General features: G+C 40.5%; 2 protein-coding genes across 5 annotated transcripts in view; one reads left to right on the plus strand and one right to left on the minus strand.

Moving 5' to 3' along the window:
* Positions 1-14,373, plus strand: part of SPMIP2 (sperm microtubule inner protein 2) — a 40,585-nt gene extending 26,212 nt beyond the window's left edge. The window contains 3 exon segments of the mRNA XM_072334691.1: positions 4,833-4,941; positions 4,943-4,986; positions 14,349-14,373. Coding sequence (XP_072190792.1) covers positions 4,833-4,941; positions 4,943-4,986; positions 14,349-14,373 — 178 coding nt within the window.
* FNIP2 (folliculin interacting protein 2) overlaps positions 8,148-27,658 on the minus strand; it is a 44,986-nt gene continuing 25,475 nt past the window's right edge. For all 4 annotated transcript variants that reach the window (XM_072334690.1, XM_072334689.1, XM_072334687.1 and 1 more), the window contains 10 exons: positions 27,111-27,240; positions 24,547-24,748; positions 23,887-23,975; positions 22,924-23,070; positions 22,609-22,778; positions 18,850-20,173; positions 17,952-18,108; positions 16,661-16,861; positions 13,564-13,679; positions 8,148-11,913 (listed from right to left, as the gene is read on the minus strand). In XM_072334690.1, the coding sequence (XP_072190791.1) occupies positions 11,835-11,913; positions 13,564-13,679; positions 16,661-16,861; positions 17,952-18,108; positions 18,850-20,173; positions 22,609-22,778; positions 22,924-23,070; positions 23,887-23,975; positions 24,547-24,748; positions 27,111-27,240 (2,615 nt within the window). In that variant the 3' untranslated portion in view covers positions 8,148-11,834. The remainder of the gene's footprint in view (positions 11,914-13,563; positions 13,680-16,660; positions 16,862-17,951; positions 18,109-18,849; positions 20,174-22,608; positions 22,779-22,923; positions 23,071-23,886; positions 23,976-24,546; positions 24,749-27,110; positions 27,241-27,658) is intronic.

A 27,658-nucleotide genomic window follows, 5' to 3' on the forward strand; every position in this document is an offset into this window, starting at 1 on the left:
GTGAAATAACACATTGCAAAAGGTACGAAGACCCCGTTGTTTATCCAGTTGTGATAGCTGGGGTTTGAGATTTAAGGCTTTGGAGTGCAGCCACATCCACTTGGGCATCATTTGACCTTGTTCCTAGCAGCCACTGCTCAGGGCTTGTGTGCTTCTTCAAGCTGTCCCTTCTTGTTATATATTTTTCCAGCTGACCCCATTGATCCCATCTGAAGGAGCTGAGCTGCTGCAGTTCTTTGCATGGCAAAATATCAGGCCTGACAAACAACAGCTGTAGCTCCAGCAGAAGTCAGAAGGTCATTTACATGGTGTTCTCCCCTACCACCTCTCTTCACCACCCTTACTATAAAAAACTTCCTTACATCCAAACAAAATTTCCCCTCTTTTAGTTTGAAACCATTTCCCCTTGTCCTATCACAACAGTCCTGCTAAAAAGTCTGTCCCCTTCCTCCTTACAGCCCCTCTTTAGGTTCCGAAAGGCCCTTTCTCAGGTCCCCCAGAAGCCTTCTCTGAGCTTTACTGGTCAGAATGCTACCGTGGTTAACAACAGCCACCCTCACAGTGAGCTGCAGTGGTAGCGAGGGCCTGGAAGGAAGCAGTGAGGATGTATGTCAGTATGATATCCTAGACATGCTCCAGTGGAATAAGAATCAAGACCAATGCAATGTAGCACGAAGGGCAGTAGGGCCTGTAAGCCTGAGATCTTTGATGCCATTCTGGAGTGAGACAGGCAACACAAAACCCTTTTACACAGACTGCAGCTGAGGAGAAAAAATGAGTTGTCAGCAGTCCTACAAAATGCACGTTGCTGTGTCACAGCCAGCTGTCACCTTACTTGTCCTTCAGGCTGCAGCATCCCTGTTGCAGCTAAGCTGAAGTACTGCAGGTGATGCCAGAAAGGGGAGCTTTGCTTCCTCCTCACTCTGCACCTGTCCGTGGGATTCTTGGGGCAGCAGCAGCTCTGAATCCTGCTCCCAGATGGGATGAGAGGGAAGATTTCTGACAGGTCAGCTGCAGATTGGCTTCACTAACCCTCAGGGCAGGGCTCCAGTCCTACTGTTGCTCAAAGAGGAGTCTCCTGAAAGGGCAAAGCTGTTGTCCTTATCAGGGACAGCCACTTCCCAGGCATGTGCAGCAGCACCCATGCGCCCCCAGTGGGGAGCTCGGAGACCTAACCTCGCTGAAACCCAACTTGCTGAACGCAAAGGTCAGAGCAACACGTCATCATCACCACAGCATTCCTTCTGACAGCACGCACCTCACCTTTCCTTTCTCTAGCTGTTGAACCTTGCACTTCTTTCCCTTGGCACCTGGGAATAACTCAGGCTACCAGCAGGTTTGATGCCTGCTGTTCTATTCAGAGACCTGTGGTGTCTTTCTTACCAGTCGCCTTTACAAGAGCCACTACTTGATTTCAAGTAGTCAAAAGAAATCATCCAAACCCCTTTGTTTTAAGACATGGTTTATATCAACTATCCCCAAGATGCCCTGTCACAGAATCACCAATGTTGGAAAAGACCTTACAGATCATCCGTCCAACAATTTACCTATTACCAATAGCTCCCACTAAACCATGTCCCTCAACACAACATCCAAATATTTCTTGAACATCCCCAGGGTCGGTGACTCCACCACCTCCCTGGGCAGCCCATTCCAGTGCCTGACCACCCTTTCTGTAAAGTAATACCTCCTAATGTCCAGCCTGAATCTCCCCTGCTGCAGCTTGAAACCATTCCCTCTGGTCCTATCACTAATGACACGAGAGAAGAGGCCAACCCCCAGCTCACCACAACTTCCCTTCAGGAAGTTATAGAGAGCAATGAGGTCTCCCCTGAGCCTCCTCTTCTCCAGGCTGAACATTCCCAGTTGTCCCCATGGGGATGCTCTGCCCTCAGCTCCCCAGCAGCTGGTCCATATCAGCTCCTGGAAAACAGGAGCTCCTTCTGCCCCTACACCCTTTCACATAGTTTAAAGCCAATATATTAGTTGCAGTATTTCACATTACACACGTGCTTCAGAGCAAACCCACATCATACCAGTTTTCTACACTCAGATAAAAAAAAGATGTTAAGATTCTTCATTGCCACAGAGAAACATTTATTACAAATACCTGCACATCAGTGCACAAAAGCTAGCACACAAGCTGCTTCTGCAAAGCAGCGAGTTAACATCTTGCACACTCCACATGCCTGCCTGTAACACCTTCCCACTGCTTCACATGAGAGGCTCATTCAGAGACAACTATCATCTTTCACTTCTGCTTTCTTTCTTTCCTTGAAAATGAGTGCATCCTGGAGCAGACACCAACTCCTGCTATTTCTCACTGAGTGTTGCCCAGCAGTCCATCACGAGTTACTTTTTCTACACTACTTAATGCATCCTAAGCCAAGAATAAAAATGCACAAAAGCAAAGAAACAGGTGCTTGGAAAACCAAAATACATTTCTTTGGCAGCATCTACGTTAGATTTTTTCAGCTAAACCTCTATACCCTCACAGGCACCCTCGTAATTGTGCACAAATATCTGAGGCAGCATGTAGCACGAGAGAGTTCATTTCTTTCTTTCCCAAAAGATAGACAGATGCCTGGGTGCCAGATGCTTTCTCTGACTCTTAGAGGACCTGCTAGGAAGGGAAAAGGGAAGAATAGGCTTCCCTATAACACACACACCCAGCCTGGCCAGCAGGACCGCTGGATGACCAATACATTAATTTAGGACTCAGAAGATCAGGTGCTAACCTCAGCCCCAGCCTCCCTTGCATGCCTTCAGCAATCAGCTCATCCTTCTGGGAAGTACTGTGGTAATTACCAAAACACTGGGAAAACAGGAGCTTCTTTGATGTCCAGCCACAGACACAGGGTGAAAATTCCTGCTCTGCTGCTGGTTGGATCTCTTCAAGAACTCGAAATGGTGAATCAGCTCAGTTAGCTCAGTATGGCACTGAGATTAAGCCATGATACTGAGTGACTGCAGAGAGGTCTCCAGAGCACATCTTAGCGCTGTCACACACTACCGTATTACACTGATAAGGAGGGTATAGGCTGTGCTATTGGGATGTTCTATGCTCACTGCATTGTGTAAATCCACCTCAAAGTTCAGCAAGCCCACTCTGAAGTTCACAGTCATGTTTAAGCCTCAACACAGTTCCACTAGGCATCACAGGCAAGGACAAGGGTGTACATAACAGCAGTCAATCATCACCAAACTACTCGAAGTGTGACAATGCAAATGCAGCCTGTTGCTGCCAGAGATGTCACCCCTCACAGCTGGCAAGCTTAGCAGTGTGCATAACTGTAGTTACTGTGATTTTTTAGTTCCATTCCCTTCTGTTAGAAAAAGAGCGGCACTTTGTGCTATGAGCAAATGAGGTGCAGTTTGCTACTGGGGTACTTTGGGACAGCTGCTTTGAGAGACTCTTGCTTCTTGCACACAGTCTCTAGGAATGGAACTCACCCAGCTGTCAGCTTTCACATCAGACCATGGACCGCAGTCTCCTGAGCTCCAGCTGCAGCCTCCATGCCAGCTTGCTCGGGGGCTGGCAAAGCAGCTGCTATCAGCAAGGCAAGACATGCAGAGAATGTCACACATCTTCATCAAAAGCAGAGAAAGCTAATTTAGGAAGAAGCAAGGGGGGAGGGAACAAGCCAGCTTTTCTGTAAAGCTTAGTATGATCCCAGAGATGAACTAGCTGGATTAGCTACTTAGCAGCACTGCAGTTTAAACATCACGAGGCTCAGGAGAAAAAGCCTTTTGAAGATGGGAACAGCGTTCCTGAGTTACCTGCTTTCTAACCTACTGCAAGTGCACTCGGGCATTCTTAATCCGTGAAGCCAGCAGCTCTTCTTCAGAGCTCATTTGATGCAAATACATAACAACGCACAACTACTCCTCCAACCACACCCACCAGCCCGTGAATTACCTACAACACTCAATTCATTTGGCAGCATTACAAATGGGCATTGCGTCTTTTGCCCTTTGTGTTTCCCCACTACTAAGCAACAGGCAAGATGACTGCATTTTTGTGGGAAGGAAATGGCATCATGGAAAACCAGTGAAGGCTATCTCCCTTACAGGGTGTAGTCATAGTCGAGCTTAACACAAATGTTTTAAATGCCAGGAGCCTGACAAACTCACTTGAAACACTGGTGTTTAAGTTACATCCCTCTTTGTAAGGCACTGACACAGTTCGGTCAACTCCTCACCCACTTTGGGAGCTGCCTCCAGTACAAGAAAGACACAGAGCTCTTGGATTGAGTCCAGAGGAGAACTACTAAGATAATGAGAGGGCTGGAGCACCTCTACTATGAGGAAGGGTTGAGGGAACTGGGCTTGTTTAGCTTGGAGAAGGCTCCAGGGAGACCTCATTTGTGGCCTTCCAATACTTGAAGTTAGTGTATAAACAGGAGGGGGGAACAGATGTTTATAAGGGTGGATAGCGATAGGACAAGGGAGAATGGTTTTCAATTGAGACAGGGGAGGTTTAGGTTAAATATTAGGAAGTTTTTCACCCAGAGGGTGGTATCACACTGGAACAGGTTGCCCACGGAGGATGCCCCGTGTGGATGTGGCTCTGGGCAGCCTGGCCCTGCACATACCAGAAAGGTTGAAACTAGATGATCATTGTGGTCCTTTTCAACCCAGGCCATTCTATGATTCAATGATTGCATCAGGTAGGCATGTGGAAGGCCCTCCCTGCTCAACAGGTTATCAGATTTGATGTCTACAAGAGGAAATGGTAGTTAAGCCTCTATGTGGGGCTGCAAGGTACCCAAAGAGGGGGGAAAAATAGCTTTTTCTTAGTGCTAACTCTGTTTTTGTTATGTTCCCACTAGGCAGCCAGCTCCCTGTGTTCTTGAACGTCAAGGCCCTGGTGCACGGGCCCGGCTGGCCTGGAACCTGGGCAGACACAAAGGCTGCCTTCACCCCCACAGTGAGCAGGCCGGTCACGATCCAAACTCCTCCCAGCCACCAGCTGAAAGGAAAAAGGTGAGGCATCTTCTCCTGCAGAACTCAGATACCCACAGCATGGCTGCAGTACTCCTACCTGTCACCTGCCAACAGAATCTTGCTGGGTTGGAAATGTAGGAGTACCAGTTTCACATAAAGCACAGCCACACAAGTCAAAAATGTTGCACACCCCAGGGAATCAAAAACAGTTAAAACGTGTCATTCAAAATAATAATGGTTGTAAAAGCTGAAGGGAAAAACTTAAGGAGATTTAACAACCTTAAAGTTGAAAGGAACTTCTCAAAGTCAAAAAGAAAAGAAAAAAGCAGCAACGCTCCTATCCACAAGCATGGCCATGCTCTGGGAATACCTCAGACCTCAAATCAAACCGTATTTCTGTATCCACAAACACTTCTCTTCCCATAGGTTCACTGTCACAGAGGAGTCTCCCACATGGGAGCTTGCCCTCTCTCAAATTCCATTTTGTTAGATTGCAATGGAATCTCTGAAGCTCCAAGCAGAAGAAAACCAGTTTATGAGATTACATTTATTTTTAAGTGCTTGACTGTCACTCCTAAGCCCTCTAGCCTTGTGTTGACCTTTAGGATTTCTAGAGAAGATGCTACTTGTACTGCTTAAACTGTTTTAGCTTTGGGATTGTTCCAAACAGACAAATGACCGCAACTATTATGAGAGTAATTTTCCAGCATGCGGATTACTACCATGTGGCCACTTAAGCTATTTTTACATGGGATTGGAAGCCTTATAGGTCACAGTCCCATGGTTTATCACTCAGCTGCATATCCTTTATGTTCAAAATCCCATTTAGCATTCTCAGTCCCGCTCTCTTCAATTGCATTAACACAGCCAAAGGATACGGTGTGTGAATGATGAACAGAAAACTTCCCTGTTTTATAGGACTTTCTCATCTGGTGATGAGGGAGAAAGATTGCAGTAGAGTATTGCCACAAGACTTGGTTGCTTTGCAATACTGTTCATATTTACATACGTCTGATCTAGCCTTCAGTTCCTCATTATACATCATAAGGCGAATCTCCTCACTGGTTCTGCAATCCCCTCTGCTATCTATTGAAAAGGAAGATGGGTCAAGTCAGTCACAAGTAATAGTAATAATTTAAGTTGTGGGTTTTGTTTGCCTTTGGGGTGTTGTTTTTTCTTGTGCCTTTTAAACAAAGCATAGAACTTGTCCTAGGGTTGGGGAATTTTTGAGATCTGGATATTGTTTTCTATTTCACAGTTGTCAGCCTTGAAGGCTCTTTGGCTGTCCTCTCAGGCATACCACAAGTATTTATTAACACAGCTCTCCACTCTTTCCCAGTGCTTGGCCATCTTACACTGGTCAGTCTGTACGTCTGCCTCTTGCTAATCCTTCCAGACTTCCACACAATACAAAGACTTGAAGAGATTGGCTAAGTGTTCTTTAGAGAAAAAGCAAAGCTTGCTGATATGAGCAACAGCAGAAATACACTATCTATATACACTTAAAAATTGTATACACCAGACCAAAGAAACATGGGACCATTCAAACCCTGAGTGTAAGCCAAGGTACCCGCACTGCACAAACCACAGAGCCAATCCAAAGATCAACAAATATCTAAGACACCAGGAGTTGGATTCTATCTCATTCCTTTTCTCCTACTCCTAACTGAGGGGTCCTACCACTTCCTTCACCCTATCCTAGTATTTATGTGAGCCAAATTCTACTTGTTCATCCAGCAGAGAATCAACTCTTTTTCAGTTCAGGAATACTGCTCTTGCACATAAGTGAGAGGCCAGTGAGCTCCAGAGCATTTGACAGTAGCTTGCAGATGCAGCTAATATGACAGAAATTAAAGGCTGGACACAGTAACTGTGTCTTCCCCAAGTTGAAGTAGTCAGGTATTAAATTGCAGCAAGCTTTCTCATTTGAGCACAGAAGGAAGGCAGCTACACAATTCGCCAAGAGGAAAGCTAGGCCAGAGTTACAGTTCACCACAGCATTATCATTTCAATGTACTATTCAAACTAAATAAACAAAACAAACCAGACACCAAGTTTAGTGAATAACTAGAGTATGCCACCATATGTGCAGACATACAAACAGGAGCGGTAGCAGACAACACAGCAGACATTTCCCCTTATTTCAGCTGTGTATATACAACTATTTAGTATCTCTGACCACAAGCAAATGAGCGCATCTATTTCCAAATGCTTCAAAGTTGATATTTACTGCAGCCAAACCAGAAAGCCATAAGGTCTATTCACAGCACTGCAGAACTCCCTTGATACCAAAGTGTGTTTTCTCTTCTTTTTCTTGTTTTTATTATTTTATTCACAATCCCTGTTAGCTTGGTCAACAAAGCAAAGCTCAGAAATGTCAGTCTACCGGAAAAAGTGCTTACGCACTGAAAGACCCACCTGTTCAGAGATATTGAACATAATTCCAGTTGATCCTCTCATTTCCATTTTTACTTCATAAACAAGGAGTTCCCAGTAAGCTGCAAGGCCTGAAGTGCATTCTGCAGATCCCAACCTTCTAACGTCCTGAGCTGCTCATTGCTTTCTAGGTAGCATCCAGCTGACAGCTTTAAATGGAATAGCTTTCCCAAATTAAAATCAGATGGATGCTGCATGTGCTTGTGGTACAGACCCAGCTTTTTACAGTCTAGAGCACTAAGCTGAGATTTTGCTCATGAAGAGTCTGAAAAATTGAAGAATTCTTTGTTTTAAAAAAGAAACTAATTCATTTAAATCCACCAACAATCTCATTTTCTGGTACACAGTGGTGCTTATTTTCTGTTAGGTTGAATGATTTCAAAATAGAAAAAGGATGTATCATGCAATAGCGGCATTCTTCTGACCACTCTTTTCATATGCATTTGAGCTCAGTGCCAACCACACACATGGAACCTCTAAAGAACCTATACCAACAGTCAGAGTTTTAACTAGCTGCAAGGAATAGTGGGAAGCATGCCTTGCTAGAGTTCTTTCTTTTGCACAATAGAGTAAGGCTTCCAAAGCTGTGAATAGCAATTAACTTTCAAATCTTGGAAAGCCTTCCTGCTGGATGATTCTTGCAGCTCTCATTTATGTCATTAATAGGTAATCGGATGTCAGTGCACCGTTGTCCACCAGTCACAAAAACAAGCACAACTACTTCAGAAGTGTAAGAAAGAAGATACCAAATAACTATTTACATTAATTTCAGAAAGTTTATTGCACCAAATGCCGCAGAGAAATAGACCAAAGTGGTAGTGTACATAAACAACTATATGAAAAAAGCCATCGAAAACACGTAGTCTGACATCAGTATTCAGTCATTCCTAAATTAAAAAAAAAGCTTGTGCTCTCCAAACATGCAAAATAGCAACACACGTTGTTATCTATATGGAAATCCTACTGTGTATGACAAGTTAGCATACTTGATATAAAAAAAAACAAACACATCTAGAGCGCATTCAGCAGTTCAGACTTAGGTTTGATCCGGGTCCTTTTAACTCAGGTAGAGTTAAGGCTACTTGAGGAATAACTGATCGTGTTGGTTGTGTAAACTACATACAAGAGTTCACTGCATCTTAAAAAGACTTTTTTAGGGGGCGGGAGAGTCCAATTTGTAACTCTGAAGATGTAACTAGAAATAGGAATTAAATAATGATAGAGTTAAATAGGTATTTGTTTCTTTTGGGCAGAAGACAGTTGCATACATTAGATCAGAAAGTACTTATTTGAATTCGAATAATTCAAATCTTGGTATCGTTTCAGGTTGAGGAGCTCATTAAAATGCCACGAAATTTAGTAGTTTATTCCTCCCCTCTCTGTGTATCAATGCTGAGCCTTGCCTGAAAAAATACATTCCTGAAATTGCACTGTGTAAACTGCATTGACGTGGGATTCTGGAAAGAGTGTGCACTCCCACTTAAAGTATGCATTTATTAAGTTTACAGAAAAACCTACAATAATACTGATAAAAACTTTGGAGTATTTGAAAACTAAGCTACATAAATCAACTTTCAACTCCTCTGTACATTCATATCATCTCATTCAATTTAAACAGAAACATGCCCTATAGGAGGTCTAACAGCATCTGTAAACACCTACTGCCCTGTCATGCCATACTACATCATATAAACGGCAAGATGCTACCAAAAACAAGTTAAAGACTGAGTCAAAAAAACCCTAGAAGGTGGAATCCCATCAACTGAGGTAGAACATTTGGTGGAGGGGAGAGATATGTATTTAACTTTCTTTAGACTAAAACCTTTTTAACAGTAATAAACAGATTTCATGTTGAAATCCCCCTCCCCAAACTAAAACTGTCAGAACAAGGTAGTTCTTCATGTGACTTCTGAAGAGCAGCAAAATGTTCGAAAAAGCAGCAAGAACTAGAAAGTTTTAGCCTGGGCTGAATTAAATCCAAGCACTTTGACCATCAGCACACATGCCACCCCCAGATTAGTTTAATATCTTGCCAAAAGGCAGATGATTATTACTTCTTTATAAATAATCTGTGTAGTAAAGATCAGATGTTACCAGTTACGGTACTAGCCTTGAAATCACTGAATGTGTTCTAAGGAAGTCAAAGTCAGCCAACTCTATGATAGCAAAGGTGTCTCTGTGCACTGAAAAACTGTTCAGATAAAAAGCCAACTAATGCCTTAGGAAAACTGGAACTTTCTTTTAATAAATTCAACTATTAAGAATGACATGAAATAGAAGTACATGAGAACTTGTATATACACTCAGGGAAGGAGTTTCACAGTCCTACACACATGCATCCACACACACCCCCCTATACAGGGACAGTTCAGGAATACACAATTTGCTCTACGGTTCTTCGTTTTGATCTTGTGAAACAGAGTGATATCTGCTAACAAATAAATGCAGAGAGAAGCTTGCTTTCCAGTAGATACAAGGATTCACAGACCAAAGATAGGAAAAATTTGCTTAATTATTTGCAGTAGAAGTAGACCTGAACCAAAGAAAAGATTTTAGCCTCCACCGGCTAGAGACAAGTCTATGAAAGTACAATAAAATAAACATCCGGAATGTCAGATAAGAAAGCCAGCATATAAGGAACAGCTTTAGAATCTTTGTATGGGAATATCGGGTATCCCTCTACTTGGAAACAATCTCTCTTCACAGTAAGTCAGTCCACCCATTTCCCCTCAAAAAAGCAACACAAGGTTAATCAAGACCCCAATCACAATTAAACAACTCACAAAATGCACATTTCATTGTTTCAAATTATTTAAAGTTTACTGTAGAAAAGTCCAAATATCAAGGTAGTATGAAATAAAACCACTTTTAATAAAAGTGCATCCCTTCAGTGTTAAAAATCTCCAATCACCATTGAGGACAACAAATAACTGGTGACCAGAAGTTTCTCAGTTTGTTATTCCCAAACTATTGTTTTGCCAGCAACTCACTTGCAAGCTGTCAATTTCAGACCTCATTCACTCTGGCTCAGAACAAAACGGTTCAACATTTATTTTTCCTTTTCCTTAAGAAAGCTTCTTTTCGACTTCTTTCCTCAATCTGGTCCATAATTCCACATCCAGCTCAACACTGCTTTATGGTTTTTCTTGTTTTTTGGTTGTTTTTGTTTTTTTTTTTTACATTCATGTTACCACCAACATGAAAACAGTAAAATACAAAATTTCATTTTGCATTCTAGAAATATAGAAGGCCAGTATCAACTCGTGGAGAAGTAGTTTCTGGTCTCAAAGCAGTTAATTACTAAGGAAAGGCACCCGTATGATAGTTTAAGATTTCTGTAGAATCAAAAAGGGTAATTGCAGACATTCATAGTAATATCAAATATCGGGGCGGGGGTTGCCCTCAACGTTTCATTTTACTTTAAGCAACGCTCACCTTTTATGCCTACTTACAGTAACCAACTAATAACCAGAAAGAAGTAATACTTTTGACTGAAGGTTCCATAGAGATTCTTCCCCCCATTAAGATTGTCTTCAGTTGGTGCCATATACATGTGTACACGTGTGCCCTGTAGCACTGGTATCATACAGAAGTCTTTCAAATTCATACTCCTCGGAGATAGCAATACTTGATGACACCAAGACACAGGTTTAATTCATACAGAAACTCAAAAAGGTATCGAAGTTGCATCAGTAACAAATGTAAACTTGTAGCAGAAATTCCATAAGGCTTTCCTACAAAAAATCTCAGAAGTTCATTCCATTTTCAGGGTAGAATTACTTCTAGTCATAAGCCATTTGAATACCTCATTAAAAGAGACGCAGCGCCAGCTTTCTTCGTTTCTTGTCCTTCAAGGAAAAAGTCACATCACCTCACGCACAACTCCATTTCCAGATAACATTTGGCTGCTAAATACACATTCCATTTCTGAGCTGGTCACTTTTACTATACAAAATCATGCTTATGCTCTGCAAGAAAATCATGTTCCATTTAATATACTTGTGTATAGGAATGTTATATACATACTTTACAGCTTTTCTTCCCCAGCAAAGAAACATCCACCACACCACACTCAGAAGCACAGCGTGATGAAATCCTTTCCAGCCCTCTTGTTCTTTAACTGTTACTTCATGGTTTTGAGCAGCGTTTTGGATGGCAGCTCACAGTCTGCCACATAGTGTTAGCTTTTGTCCTTTGATTAAAAACAAAACGTAAGGATGCAGTCACAAAGTCAGAAGAGAGATTAAAAGAAACACCTGAACGCCTTTTAGGTTATGTAAACTGAAGTCCTCCAACCAAGCATCCAGCTGAAATTGGAATGGAAAGGTGGTAGAAGGTACAGTTATCTGCTTTTTTCAGTGTTCCCATTTACCAGCGTTTGGCATCTCTGTTCCTCTTCCAACATGCCCGTATTCTTTACTTTAAGAGAATGACTATCCTGAGATTTTAATTTATAAAAGTATTTGAGCAACATATGGGGAATGAGTACTTGCTATTGCAGCCAACAAAGGCAAGTCATTGGATTCAATCCTGGGGGGAAAAAAGAAAACAAAACAGAGAGAAACTTTAAAATATACAATCACTTCCACAAGAGAATAGAAAAAAGAGGATATTCCTCATTCACTTTAAGGAAATTCAAAGTGTCTTGCTATAATCAAGGCCACTGTTTAATGGATTTGTTCCTAATGTATCAACAAAAGCATAAGACGTTTCAAAAAACAAACAAGTAGGATACCATTTGAGTGAAGAAAAAAAAAATGCTAGTATTGCATTCTGTTATATCACTTCTTGTGCTACAAATAAGAATTTCTATCAATTCACCAATCCCTGAGCCTCGGTTTGCAGTCCTTGCTGCCAGTAGGCACTACAGAGCCCAGTCAAAAGGAAATATTCAGCAACCACTTCTGGAATTTGTTCTGGATCCAACTCAGTTCACTATACAGTAGCTCTTCATCAAAAATGGTGAGAAGCAGGAATTACTGCAGCCAGCAGGGAGAGGGAGGGGATTGTTCCCCTTGACTCAGCTACTGTGAGGTCCCATCTGGAGTACTGCATCCAGGCCTGGGGCTCCCAGTACAAGAAAGATGCAGAGCTCTTGAAATGGGTCCACAGAGGGCCACTAAAATGATTAGAGGACTGGAACACCTCTCCTATGAAGAAAGGCTGAGGGAACTGGGCTTGTTTAGCTGGGAGAAGGCTCCTCCAACGAGAGAGACCTCACTGTGGCCTTTCAATACTTAAGGAGAGTGTACAAGCAGGATGGGGAATGGCTGTTTATGAGGGTGGATAGTGGTAGGACAAGGGAAAATCATTTTAAACTGAGACAGGGGAGATTTAGGTATTAGGAGGAAGTTTTTCACACAGAGGGTGGTGACACACTGGAGCAGGTTGCCCAAAGAGGTTGTGGATGCCCCATCCCTGGAGACATTCAAGGCCAGGCTGGATGTGGCTCTGGACAGCCTGGTCTGGTGGTTGGCAACCCTGCACATAGCAGGGAGGTTGAAACTAGATGATCTTTGAGGTTCTTTTCCACCCAGGCTCTTCTATGGCTCTATGATTAACAGTTATGCAATAAGAGCAGCATAAAGAATGTCTTTCGGATGAGATACTCTGTTCCACTCATTCTCAGTGTAATGCTCAAAGACCCAAACATGTTTACATACACTTACAGACATGTATACGCACAGGAGCATTTACTTCATAGTCTCCCTACTTAAAGCTACACTTCTCAGTATGAAATCTTGAACAGCTGAGATAAAGACACATTTAAAGACACATTAGTTTTAGCACTGTAGTTAAAACTACTCTTCTTGGGAGTGTACATTCACTTCTTGCCCCTTCCCTTCCTTCTGTTTTCACAGCAGGTGCACCCTTAAAGGTCGCACTCTACTAAAGTACCATTGTTGGATGACCTCACAGTAACCAAAATACAAATTTTCTTCATTCTTAAGATTTAAGAATGACAAATGATTAAGTCTGGCTTTTGAGCTGCCCTCTGATTTTTAGATGGCTCACAGAAAGTCATTTCTACACTTTTAGACAGATGAGAGAAGGGGAATGCTAAATATGGAATAAGCAGCAATTCCCCGTAGGAACAAAATGATTACATTCAGAAACTGCAAAGGAAAGTATCTGGTTTAAGTTTCACCATAAGCTAAGACTAATATCTACAATACTCACCCTAGTACAATTCCTAGTTCTTTTATGTGAACTCTTGTATGTCCTCGCAGATATTCTGAAAGCATTTTGCTTTTGAGATACATCTCTTGTAGTCTATCCTCAAGATGCATTATGCACTGTAAACATAGACCAAAAACTTCAGAATGACTTTAAAAATTGCAGGATCACAGAAATTAGCTAAAATAATACACTGACATATATTAGCAAGAACACGACAAAAGTCCCCTCTCCAAAAAGAGAAGGTAATTGGGTATGTTACAGTTTTGCTGGCAAGTCAAAAAATAAAACAGCACTAGCCTTTCTCACCTCAAGGAATTGGAGCTTTTCCAGTTTACTTGGCAGCAAGCTTGTTTCAAGAGTCATAAAGAAACAACACCCAACACATTCAATTCCCCTCAAAGTCATACAAAGCATTTTGCCAGCCTGGTTTTCAACAGGTTAATTGTCTATCAAGTCAGCTCATTATGTATCTAACTTTCTTAATACATTAAAGATGTCTTTTTACTTCAAGGCTGACAGAACACTGGAACAAGTGGCCTAGGGAAGTTATGGAGTCTCCTTCTCTGGAGATATTCAAACCCCACCTTGATGCTTTCCTGTGCAACCTATTGTAGGAAACCTGCTTTATCAGGCAGGTGGACTAGGTGATATCTAGAGGCTCTTACATGCCTCCTATGTTACTGTGTGATTCTGTGATTCATAAGGTGAGAAGGTAGGATGCCTTATCATGTATTTTGCACCAAAACACAAGGTAACTCAATTCAACATATTCCTTCTTCCCACAGGGACGTCCGCTTCAAAAGAAGTTAAATTAGTTCAATTTTCCAAGCTCCAGAAGATGAAAACAAGAAGCACATGCAGAACCTCATATTATCAAATACACAACCATCCAGCAGGTGGAGAATGCGATTAGAAACAGCAGTAAACATCTTCAGGCCATTGTTCTATGTATAGTTTAATGGAAATCATAAGCATTAGAAATGAGATCCTGCAAAAGCGGTTCTGCTAATTAAATAAAAAAATAAGGAAAAAACTCATGCTGATAGATGGCTATCATGTATTTTTCTGACATCCTGAGCAAGTTAAAGATTCCTAATGATACTCTGAATTTTTATCGGGTCTTAATTGCAAAGTGATATTTTATCAGATGCGCTACATAACAGTAAAATAAGCTAACAGCCACTAGTAGAGGAAAGACAAAAGCTTTTTGACAGCAGTTTGATCTGTCTGTTTCAAGCAAGTTTTCACCCAAGCCATTATAATTATAGCACTTCTGGATTCTAGCCTAAAGCCATTCTTATATTTTCCACTACAGGTAACACTAATGCAGAAAGCCTGTTAGCACTTCCCCAGTGCTTCAGGAAGACATGCTGCTGGCTCCCAGAGTAGCAGTTCAACACGCTTCAATTCCAGTAAACTAGAAGTAAATATTTATAGATTTTTTTTCTTATTTTGTACTTGAGGAAACACCTAAAGATGACCCACACATTGTCTTAAGTGAGATCCTTCACATGTCATTATCTGTTATTCCTGAAAGCCAAAGAAAATGCCTATTATGTGAAAAGTAACTGCAGGCTTGTACGCTTGTAAAGGAATCTTTGAACGTACAGCACTATGTAAATGTTTGATCTATACTAGTACATACACTTTTGATAAAGTTTAAGTCAATGTGACCACGATAGAAGAGCCACACTTCTCCCCCCTGGAGTTTAGTGGACCACTTCTCCATTCATTCATTGTCCTGCTCCTGTTAGCAAAAATCTGTAAAATCTGACAAAAGGATCAAAGTATCTTTAAAGCAGATTACAGAAAAATTACAGGCTTCTACGATTGTCATTTTACTGTGACTTTCCATTTAGAAAAGGAAATAGAAATACTCCACTTCCTCAAAGCATACGGAAACTGCACATAAAAATCCCAAAGCAACAGTGGAAAAAACACTTTCATTGCAGAACCAGCTTAGTTCAAAACTGCCAGAAAGGAAGGTACTCCTACGCAAGCATTACAGTTCAACCAAACCTGCAGGCTTTTCAGTGCACAAAAGAATCCTGAAAGGACACTGATATTCACATCCTTGGCCCTAGTACCTGACTTCAAGAACTTAAAATAACCAGTGCTAATGATTTTACCCCAAACAGTGACAAATATTACTATTTACAGCTGTTAATACTCAGCTCCATCATCCTCTTCCATATACTAGCCCAGTCATTTCACAGGCTTCTTACAAACAAAGCCTTTCAAGGCTGCCTGTTGTAGAACAAACTGATTCTGCTTACTTAAAATAACTGCTTAAACACCTAATCTTCTGCCAGATACAATGGTGTGTTTAAAATCCTATTACAATTATTGCTTGTAATTTGCAGTTTTGGCTGATTACAGCAACTCAAAGAGCTACCCATTTGCTCCAGTGAACTCTATGACTAAGGACAGGAAAGGATACTGTAAGATAACCATTATGCACTATAAGAAAAATAACGTCCTCCTCTACAACTCTTCCAACCCAAAGCACTTTCAGATTTCAGTATCCTCCCAGAAATTTAGTGGGAAACATGTCAGCAAGGTGATCCAAGGCAGGACTGACTGACAGAGTTGACTAGAAGATGTATGAAAGGTCAGGTAAACATGCACAGGTATACATATTGGGAGGGAAAAGAGAAGGCATCCACTAGCTGTTGTTTGAAAAAGGAATAGCCCAAAAACAGAAACTGGCTTAGGTAGACAAAGTTTCCAAAGGCACAGAACTGAGAAAATTACAAGAAAAAAAAAAATCTAAGCCAAATTTAACAACCCTAATCGTAAGTACACGAGGGCCATGCTAAAATTGCCTAAGTAACTTTAGTTCTGTCACATCTACTTTGGAGCAGTCAACTTTAACCTACAACAAGTTGAAAAGCATCATGAGTAACTGAACTGTAACTTGTTTTTGTTTTGTTTGCTTGTTTTTGTTTGTTTCTTTAAATACGTTGTACCAACTTACCTCGGCCGATAAACTAATACCTGACAGGATCTAATAAAACGCACAGCGTACAAGACTCTGCACTTGTTAACAAGCTAAACAATTTTCATTAGCTTTGGTTTTCAATAAAGAAATACTTACAAAGTCAGCTGGGAGGTTGAGTTTATAAAGCTGCAAAATAGACTGCAGTAAACTGGATACTTGACTTGACACCAAGACATCTTTGCCTAACTTCATATTGTCCATCATTTTTCTCTGGCTTGTAGCTACTTGTACGTTCCATTTATCTGTGTCTGCAATAATACAGACAGCTTCTGCTATCGGTTCATCTAGCACTGGATGCTGCAATAGATACAAGACTAACATTATGTCACACTTTCATACACATTTTCACAACTTAGCTTGCTGCTGGGGCAAGGGGCAATAAAGTGATCCAAGTGAATGTTTTTGTCCAATAGGAAAACAAAAGTATCTCAAGCAAAATGAGACAGAATACCAGTTTCAGAGACAGATTTGACATCCATAACACTGTTAAATATAAAGCGCCAATCTGATAAAGGCATTTAAATAGGTTTCTTTAGTAGTGCTTCACAATCTCAACTCCAATACCTTTTCTTCACCAATGGTATTCCAGCTTCAATGCAAAAGCTCTTCCAAAATGAATGGGGTATTAATTACACCCATGCAGTGGTAATGAAATTAAATTTGATGTTTCATATTTGTGAGGGATTTCACTACACACAATGAAGATAATATATACGCAAAAAAACAGTATCATATTAAAACAATTTGACCTTTAGAAATAAATTGTACATGTCACTATTTTGGACACAGCACTGAAGTCATTTCAGCAGGATAATTCTTAATTGCTCTGTAAAGAAGCAGTGAGCAATCACTAGACAAACATGTAAAATTACATACTAGATGCACTCAATGTCACTTTAGTGGAGGATTAGTTACAAATTAATCACTTGGAGTACCTAAGAGTAAGAATGCCACAAAAATCTTATCTACAGTCGGTCATTTCTGCTACAGTCTAATATAGGACATGCTTCCACAAGACTTATCTGCGTTGCAACAAATGCCATGAAGTGGCAAGCTGTTTCCAACACAGATAATACAATAATTCCAATACAGATAACTGTCTCCAATTGTGATGGAAAATAAGTGGTTTCAGAGATTTTTCCCTTACAACTTCAAGTTGCAACCATATTTCCCTGTGTTTATCTTTTCAGGGAAAACCGAAGAGAATATAAGGGAAAATGTGATTCTTGTATGAATAGGTTTCTTATGCAGTGGTTTAAGGGGTTTTATTTCAAGAAAGATGGTATGTCAGGTGTGGCTGTTAAGAAACAGCAAACAACAACAACAAAGCAAGTTCTAAAATACAAACTACCATGTTTGTATGACTCAGAGCAGTACTTTAACTCACATGCATTGCATGAAGTAGGTCTGCTAGTAGACACTGCTTAAGCTTTTCATCATTATTTACTCCATGCAGCACTAGATCAGGCACATACGTATGACAGTAACCACCCAGAAGTGATCTTCCAAAGTTTTTCACGCACTGTCTGCTGACTGTGTTTGATCTGAAATAAAAACAACAGAAAGCAGCTAGGACTCTTGCTTGACAGACTCCATTCAGATTATAATCAACGTTTGATTAACCCCCTCCGCGTGCTTTTACTGCACATTTTAATCAATAACTGTACTGAAAATATGGTGAATCAATTACTAATGCTCTTTGAAACCATGATTTTGTAACTTCAGTTCTGTACCCATTCCTTCAAATTTCAGAAAAGGCAAATCCACGTGCACTAGAGCTTATGCTATGTATGATCCCTGTCTTACCATGTTTAACAGGTTTGCTATACTTGAGTTCTCAAACACAGCTCAAGCAGCAAAATCTTTCTAGATACCTAATGTGCATCAGAAAGCTCCACGTGCACCTGTAAAGCTCAGAAGTTTTCAAATGGGATGCTATTATTCCAAGTTGCATTTAATCATCATCATTTAAGTAACACTGCAATTTGCTGGTCTTCAAATAGGATAGTCTACGCTAAGTGTTTCAAGCAACTAGCCTCATCACTTTTATTAAACATCCAAAGAACATTATCACAAAAAAAAATCACTGCAAATAACAGCCTGATCTTGGTCATCTTGTTGCCAGTTCTATTAACAAGAACCTGAAATGCAGTACCTGTGTCTGTTACAGATTTGTTTGCAAGCAACTTAATCCCAGCAGCCTTCAGACTTCTAATTCTGAATACTCTGAATGTACCAAAAACTTTTGACTCCCTTCAGTTCTAAGTTAATTTAAACTCCTTTACCTTGGTAAAGGAAGTTCCACTTCTGCAAACTCTTCAAGTCGTTTGCTGACAGTATCGTGACGCACTTCATCAGGAATACAACAATCACCTTCTTCATCGCTGGCTCCAAGAGCACTGTCTGAACTCTCATTCCTTGGAATGTCTCCCTCAACTCTGAAAGGAGTTTTCCTTCTAGCATCCCCACAGGGGACATCTTTAGCACCTAGTTTAGGGGACTCTTTTTTGACAGCAGAATCTACTTCTACACAGCCAGGTGAACAGCTCTCCAGATTGCCAGAGCATGAAGTTCTAGTTTCTTTTACACTTGGCAATGTAACAGTTTCTATGTTATCAATTGACAAAAGTAGTTCACCTGATAATGTGTTCTCTAAATATACTTCAGTTCCTTTATTTTCCATACGTTGGTTATTAAGCATACTCCCCTGCCCCTCACAAGATGGGATCTGTGCGTAACAAATACTATGCTTACTGTGTGGCAAAGAGGCAGCTTCACAGCTTTCTTTTTGATTCTGGGAAGCATCCACAGTCAGATTTGTAGAACTTGAGGCACAGTGTATTACTACCTCTGGATTTTTTCTCAATGCCTTTAGATTCTTTTCCATTTCTCTCCTTCGAGTTTCTAAGTCTGACTCTGGTGATGCAGAGCTTCCAATCTGAAAGGTGACCTTTTCTAAATGGGAACTCCTGTGGCCAGACCTTTCAGGACAAGGTAATGCAGACGACCTACTAGATAACTGCTTTTCCACTTTCCTTTCACTCTGATTTTTGTTCTTCCTTACATCCGTTATATCCTCCAAATTAGATGGCTCTTCAAAGTGGTAGGGCACAGTTCTTGTATCAGTCACAGTTCTTTTCTCACTGTCAGTTGCTCCTTTACATAAAGTGCTAGTTAGACAGTCAACAGACATTTCAGAATTCTGACTGACTTTTCCTATTGTTTCTTTCTTTTCTTCTGAAGAGGCTGGCACAGTGCAAGTGCCTTTTGGGTTATACACCCACTCTGCAACAGTATGGTTCTTACTTCGATCGTTCTTTGGAGGTAGGATTGGAGGCACGAGGGCAGGTTCATTTTTGACAGTGACAACGACATAGTCAGACTCCTCTATCTCTCCTTTTTCTAGTGCAGTTGTGATCTTGCTTCCATTTAATACTTGTTCTTCTTCTCCAGCTGCCTCACTCCATGTCAGCTGATTTTCCTGTAGCTCAGAGCACCGAATGAAGTAAGTTAGAACATAGAGCAAGCGCTGCACCAACTCTTTACGTTTCCCAACAACAACAGTTCGAGTCAGTCTAACTGGAGAGCCTATGGCACCATAGAGATCACCTAGAGAGGAAGATAAGAATTCCACGTGGAATATATTTTGAAACAGCATTCACTACAGACAGAAATCAGACAACAATTAATTTATTTCATGGTCACTTAGAGGATTTTAAAGCACAGAATAACAAAAGAAATCCCTTGACATTTCCCACACTTTGTTTGCACCCAGAAGGTTTTTGGTGTTCTTGTCAGGGTTTGGCTGTTATTATTCAGTTTCTTTCTGTTCAGATTTTTATTTATAAAATGGCTACAAGATATTATCATGTAGAAACTGACATAACAGATGGTGAAGAAAGAAATGCCTCTCTCCGAAGGCAGCTATGCTATTTCCTGATTTACTGCTATTTTTTATTCCCCTCACATAGATATTCTGTTTGATTGCAGTCGCTTTTTCTTCTCTTTTCTGTTAAACATACAAATCCTCATATAGATAAAACCATTCTCGTGGTTTCAACATGGGAAAGGGTAAAGCAGTGAAAGAAAGTGCATGCCTAAGCTCCTCTGAGCCATAAGGGACTCAGAAGTAGTAAGGCTCCTGACTTCATTCCTGCAGGAGAAGCACAGATAAGACAGTAGTTCTACCACTCTCATTTGCGGTCTCCCCTGCCAAGATCTGTCAATTCCCATGATGCAAGCAATGCAATGGAGAATAGCGACATTGCTATCCTGTCCTCCCCCAGTTAAGGGAGCTCTTGCAAACAGTCCCACGGATTAACATGCAAGGACATTGATTCTTCAGTATTAGAAATTGAGCTACAGACTATTCAGTTGGAATTTCATTAAAATCAGTGCCTGGTAGGCCATGAGGGCTAGCGGTTCAGCAAAGCAACAGAATATGTTTTCTTTCAAGTCGAGTACAGTTACTATGGAAATCAGATTCAGGCTTTGTGCTCATTTACACAATTTACTTTAAATATGACATTAATAAGACTGTAGAATTCAAAACTGCAGTCATCAAAACATACAATTGTAAAGCACACTGGGTCGAAGCTCACATTTAAAAGACTATGTCTTATTTACAGCATTACCTATAGTTGTATCAATATGTAAATGCAGTGAGTATACAGTAGAAACATAGCTTTGAAAGTGGAAAAGCAGCTACATAAAAATACTTGATAAGAAGTCATTTCCATTTCAAAGCCATAGGCCTTGTGCTTTTTTTTCCTCCACCGTTTCTAAAGAAAGAGACCAGCAGAGGGCAACATCTTACTTCGCACATCAGTTACTGCAACCACCTGACACTAGCTTCTGGGCTTTGGAAAAACAAAGCCAAGTCAGACAGCATTTGAGAGCTTTTTTTCGTGCTAATAGCAACACACAGCTTAGGAAGGCAAGAGGAAGAAACGATTTCTTGACAAGTCACCTGTGGTACCTCTGTGAGTCACCATAAGACCTACTGCCTACTTCACACTTCCACTTCACCTAGTTCGTATACACCCAGGCCTGGCTCCGTCCTCAACACACTGAGCAAGCTTCTGTCTCCTTCCTCCCTGGGAAATCTAACCCATTACTACTATGTGTTACATGACATGCTAAACCAGGAAACACTTCCACAACTCATCTCAGAGGTAACAATTCCTAGTTTCCCAGAGAACTAAGATAGACAATAAGCAAGAAAGAGATGGTAGCCCATGGTGTGCCCACATGTTGCTTTATATGCCATTACAGTATATCATTTAAAGTTAAGGCTGATCTGATGCAAAATTCACACCTGCTGCCCAGACCGCTAACAGTTCTGCTGCCCACCAGAATTTTCAAGGTTAGATCACTGGCAGCATTATTCTCTCAGCTCTCTTTCACCTACTTCTTTGATTCAATTAATCCCCTGTATCAAGATAATTTGAAAGCTGTGTAATATTAGAGAAAAGCATGAGGAGCTGGGCATAAAGAGAAATCTTATCTGAAGCCCCATTCGTGCAACTCTGAATGAATGCAGGCACTGCTAGTTGCTAGACCTCTGCTCTGCTTCTTGGTGTCCATGAAGAAAAGGGAGCCCGGACAGTCTCGACTATATTTTCTCCATCCAGCCCATTTCCTTTTATTCTTCCCAGACTGCTCAGGTCATTCACAGCACTTGCACCCTTCTCAATAAATAAGTTTCTAACCAAGCAGTGCTACAGAGAACAACAAAGAACCAACAAAGAAAATCAAGCCATGCTAACAGGTGTTCAAATACACTTGCATAGCTTGATTCAAGACATCTGTTATTAACTCTGTCCAGAGTTCTACTACCACTCAAGTTCTTCAAGTCAGCAGCAGAGGACAGCAACCACTGCAAAGCTTAGCTATAGTAGCCCCAGGTCTAGCTTGAGAAAGAACATCTATTTTAACACAACACAGAGGAATTCATGCTTCCAAGTAGTTTTGGGAAGAGGAGTGGATAGAGGTGTGGATTGGAAGAGGACAGAGAAACCTGAAGCTTTCAATTTTTCACTGACCAAGCTGTGCCCAAAGAGGGTTATATGGATGGGATTTTGCCAGCATGTTCACAAACTGCGAAGTACGCTTCTCAGAGAAGGCCTTTATAGGAGGATGGTCAACTGGCATTACTGTTGGGACCCAAGCCAGGTGATACGTCAGCACCGCAGTTAACAAAGCAGCAAAGAACCTAGGAAAAAGAAGGTAACATGACCAAAGTAACACTGGCAATAGAACATCACATTAAGTGCTTGAACATATCCACATGCTTTGGGAAGCACACAGGCTTTCAGGAAATATTGATGGTGGGAGATATAGAGTGGTGGAAAGCTTACTGATTTTTGTTGATCTGTTCTATCAGAAATGTAAATTCTTTAAGAAAACGCTGGCATAGCTGGTTCTTTTCCAGGGTGTTGGACATCATATTAAGCCACACTGGCTCTGCAATCCTTGGAACAGAATATAGGTTCCAGATGGTAATTCTGCTCAAGAAAAAAAAATATCCCCCCAAAGTTAGGAGTTAACATGTATTTGCTAATTCTAAATGTAAAAAACATTTTCTCTTCTGTTGCCCAATGTTTTTTATTTATGTAAGAGCTAGGAGATAGAAAATGTGATTGCCTGGAAAACATCTCCAACTACCAGTGTCCCACAAAACTAGTCTGTACAAATAACAAGGTCTTCATACAAATCACATCTCCTCCTTCCCTCTCTTGCACTCCTCTGTGTATTTGTAGTTAGAGAAGTGCAAATCATTTACTGTGGGGGGAATAACATTCTATTCATTGCAGTGATTTCATTCCATGTCCTGGACTTTACAGAACCTCCATTCCACCAATGCCTTGTCTCTCTGTTGGCCTGCCTTCCTGAAGTGTGATTGCCCCTTTCTCCCTCAAGTATCAAAAAGAAGTTCACAGCAACTTTCCTGTTCCACTGCCCAGCATCTTGTTAGCAGTGAACAACTGATCTGTCGGAATATAACTATTAATCCACTTGACTGCACAGGCATCAGCAAAAGTCAGCTCTTGACAAGGTCTTCAAGAACTGATGGTCCAAAGCACAACTGAGCAAAACAAAGTATTTGTTTCACTTTCCTTCTGAAAATGTCTAAAACAGTTTTGTTTAAGTTTTCTACAAATATTTACGCCATACTCAGCACAAAAAGTTCATTCATAATAAATTCAAGACCAGCTAAATTACAAAACCTTGCAATCAATTGCTTACGATTCAAAGTGACAAATATCTTTAGAGTTCCATGAGAACAGCTCTCCTTGTAAGTCAGAATTCCATCAACTCACCTGAATTCTCCCAGGGCATCCATGACACGGCTGATATAAACCTGCACTCTCTGGCTGGATTCTGCTATTTTTCTACATGAGATCATGGCCTTGATTAAGAGTTAAAGACACAAAACAGCTTCTTAAAGGACTTGAATTCTCCATTTTTTTTAAGCTTTGTTAACATTAAAATAATTCAGATCTAGCCCCCTTGTTATGCAGCCACTCAAGACAGCAATGGCTGCCAACCTCCCTCCACTTCACGATGGAAGACCAATCCCTGGAACTAAACAAGGGGAGACAATAAAACATTGCTGAGAGTAAGGGGAAGGCAGCAACAAACGTGTTGTCACTCTTTTAGTAACAGCAGGAAAAGGATAGAACATCATTTCCACAGTCTCTAGGGAGTCAGGACAATCTCAGTATGAAATATGACGAGAACAAAAGAAAAGACACCCATAGCAGAAAACTCTCCATTTTCTTTCTGACTAGAAAGGAAACCACACCTCCTTTTTAGCAAATGCTAAATTCCAACACTGAGCTCAGGCTCAAGACTACTTGTATAAGGAGAGAGGGAAGCTGCAAACCACGCATCTCCCACTCTTCATCTATCAGTCTCTAGAATACTTCATTCTGTTTGACACTTATGTTTTCACACTAAAAGAAACCAGAGTTCTGTACCTTTTCTATTGCATACTTCATTTTGTTCATGTGGGATTCAAAGAGAGGGAAGTGAGAGAAAAAGAAATCTTGGAAGTTTCTCTGTGCATCTTCTTTTTCAGGCAGAGAGAAGATGATGCTGATGGCAATTTTTTTCCTGCGGACCATTGCAGGATTGGAGCTGCAGCTCTCATCAGCCATACTAAACATTTCCTCAGTTGACCTAAAAGATAGATTTATTATTTTTTAAGAACACTTAGCTAAGTATAGAAAAGTCTTTTGTGTTCTATCCTTCACTACATACATTACAAGGAAATTTATTCTTTGGTCTCCTTTGACTGTTTACGTAAAACTGAAATAAAATATCTTCAAGTATCTTATACCAGTAAGTAAAACATATCGGTCAATATTTCTTTTGGAAGGAACGTTCTAGCTGAAAAATTGATTTTAATCCACACTGAGTTACTATAAGGAGAGAACGCTAAGTACAGAAAAGCCACAGGAACAGAAATGGACACATCCACAGCAGCAGCTTATAGAGAAGTAGCTTGCTTTTGGACCTCATTTATGAGTGAAATCTACAGTGTCAGTAAGCAGTAATTAAATGCTTGAAAGCTTTCAATATCAGAATTATCTTGAAATGAAACTTGTCACATTTTTAAGCCACTATGGAGCAATTATCAAGATGAAAGTCTGAATCCTAAGCTTCCATTCTAGGTTTATTCTAAAAATAAGCGCTTTACAGTTTAATTGGTTTATTAAAGCTATATACACAAAAAGGTTTCTCACCACAAAGGTACAAGTCCAGGGATATAGGAAAAAAATAAACAAAACAAAACCCCAGTAAAAACAGTCTGTGGGAAACTGGAGCTGAAGACAAAAACATAACCTCATTTGAACTTCAGGAACTTGAATGCAGAGACAAAATTCCCAAGGAAGTTTGGAAAGGATGGGTCAGTGAACATCTTAGAAACACCACAAGTATTTGTACTGCTTCCCAGGAACAGAAATTGAAGAATAGCAGTCTGCAAGAAAAGCCTTTCAACAAAGCTGCTGATCTAGCTTGTCTGCCAATTGATCACATGAAGTTCTAGCTACACATCTCATTTTCTGAGCTATTGGTCTAAAATATCACTCAGTGAAACCTTGGCCGTACAAACTGAAATGTAAGCTCTGTTGTCACTGAAGTATTCAGCTGGAAACCTATTGTTTCTCCATCAAGTGATTGTAAAACAAGTACGTATTACAAAGAGGCCTTTTGGCATAGAAAGAACCCTAAACCAAAGGTAATTCTAGACAGTTGAACTAATAATGTCCTGTTTCCAAGATCTCCCCACAACATGGATTCTCCAGCATGGAATAGAAAAAAAGCTATTCCCACTAGTGAATAAGAAGCCCATTAGGAGTGGGGTAGTGTAGTGAAGAAGAAGCCCACTTCCCTTTAAAAAAAAAATGTTTTATTTTTCTGACACTTCAACAGCACGCTCTTACTTGAAGTGTTAAATTCAATTATTTCAAAGAGGGAATAATTTAATTCTCTCTCAATGTTTTAACTTCTTTTGCATATATGCATAGCCTTATTGCTCTAGGAAACTAGACGAAGGAGCGTTTTCATTTACTGAAAGCAAGATGTTTGTTAGCTCATTCTCAATTTCAAGAGTGATTTATGAAAGCATGACCACTAAGTGAGCACAATTGCACAATTAACATTACAAATATTTCTTCAAGAACATCCAAGGAAATGGTTGTAGGTTTGAAAGTAAGAAAAAGTCAATTCTGAACTAGGACATACTTCAAATTGGGCTTTTCAAAAAGCATGTGTGTTTATTTTTGACTGACCACATTTCAACCGGCAGCTTTTAAGATTCTCCTAACCGAAGACAGCAAAGAGAGACAAGCCCAACAGTAGAAACTGCTCGTAATTTCCCTTTACTTCCACACTGTCTCTGGGTGCAGGTAGATGAGCACATATGAGCAGATAACCAAGACCCATTCACTATTTTGCAGCTAACAAGACAAGAATGTGCTTATTAGCTACAAGAGATCTGCTGCATTCCATGCTTTGTTGTGCCACTGAGCTGCAAAAGCTAATGCAATTCCAAAACAAAAGCCAGTCTTTTTTTTAATCCCAGCTCTTTTCCTCCCTCTTTCCTCTGTTTTGGCAGAAGTCACACCAGGAATATCCTGTACCAGCCAAAGGAGCCATCTTGGGCTATTACTCCAAGATTTCAGTAAATGCTCAATAAGTCAGACATCATAATATAACATAATTAAGGCGGTGGTGTTGTTGCAGACTTTCATCTCAGTTGATTGCTCCTTCAGAAACAGTTTACTTTTCAGAGTGAGGTCTTTTGACACGGCCTATCCATTCATTAAAAATGAGTATACTTCCGTTCAGGCCTTGTAGCTCTTCATATTGTATTTCTTCATATAGGCTATCTTACATAAAAAGGACAAGCAAGTCAGAATGAATCGCCAGTATTTTTTAAACCACAATTTCTCATTTTAAAGAAAAGAGGTCTAAGCTCTATTTAGCTTAAATTATTGCCAAGCAGCTGCGGTAAGCAGAAAGGTGTTACACTCACCATCTTGGAATAATTCCATTCTCTAAACTGGTTGTCTGACTTCGGAGCCAACGACGTTGATAGCTGCTAGAAGATGATGATGAAGAGCTTGGAGATGGAAAAGGAGTAACCAGGAGACTGCTCAAAGATGCTGTCAAAAAAAGGAAAAAAAAAAACCCAAACACACTGAATGTTACTGTCAGTTAAATACTTAATACACTGCCGAACAAATTCACATAAATATCGTTCTCATTTGCTGATCTTTGTGATACAGCTAGAATAGTTTTCATTTAACTCACTGCAAAAAGAGAGGCACAATTAATTTAAACAACTATCCTCATCTTAGGGCACGACTACTTACAGGGTCAGAGATCTTCCCTGATAGAACATGCTAAAACCAGTCTTATTCTCAGTAAAAGCATTCTGAGACAGGAGATGCTTGCACTCTAGTCAGACTAGATAGACCTCAGTTTCCCAGCCTCCTCTTTCTACTCAGTGCTAATTTCTCTTCAGTTCCCTTGCTACAGTAGAAGTTCCAGCCCATTCTTTCTATGGCTTATAAAACAGTA

This window comes from Excalfactoria chinensis, chromosome 4 (genome assembly GCF_039878825.1).
Source record: "Excalfactoria chinensis isolate bCotChi1 chromosome 4, bCotChi1.hap2, whole genome shotgun sequence".
NCBI lineage: Eukaryota > Metazoa > Chordata > Aves > Galliformes > Phasianidae > Excalfactoria > Excalfactoria chinensis.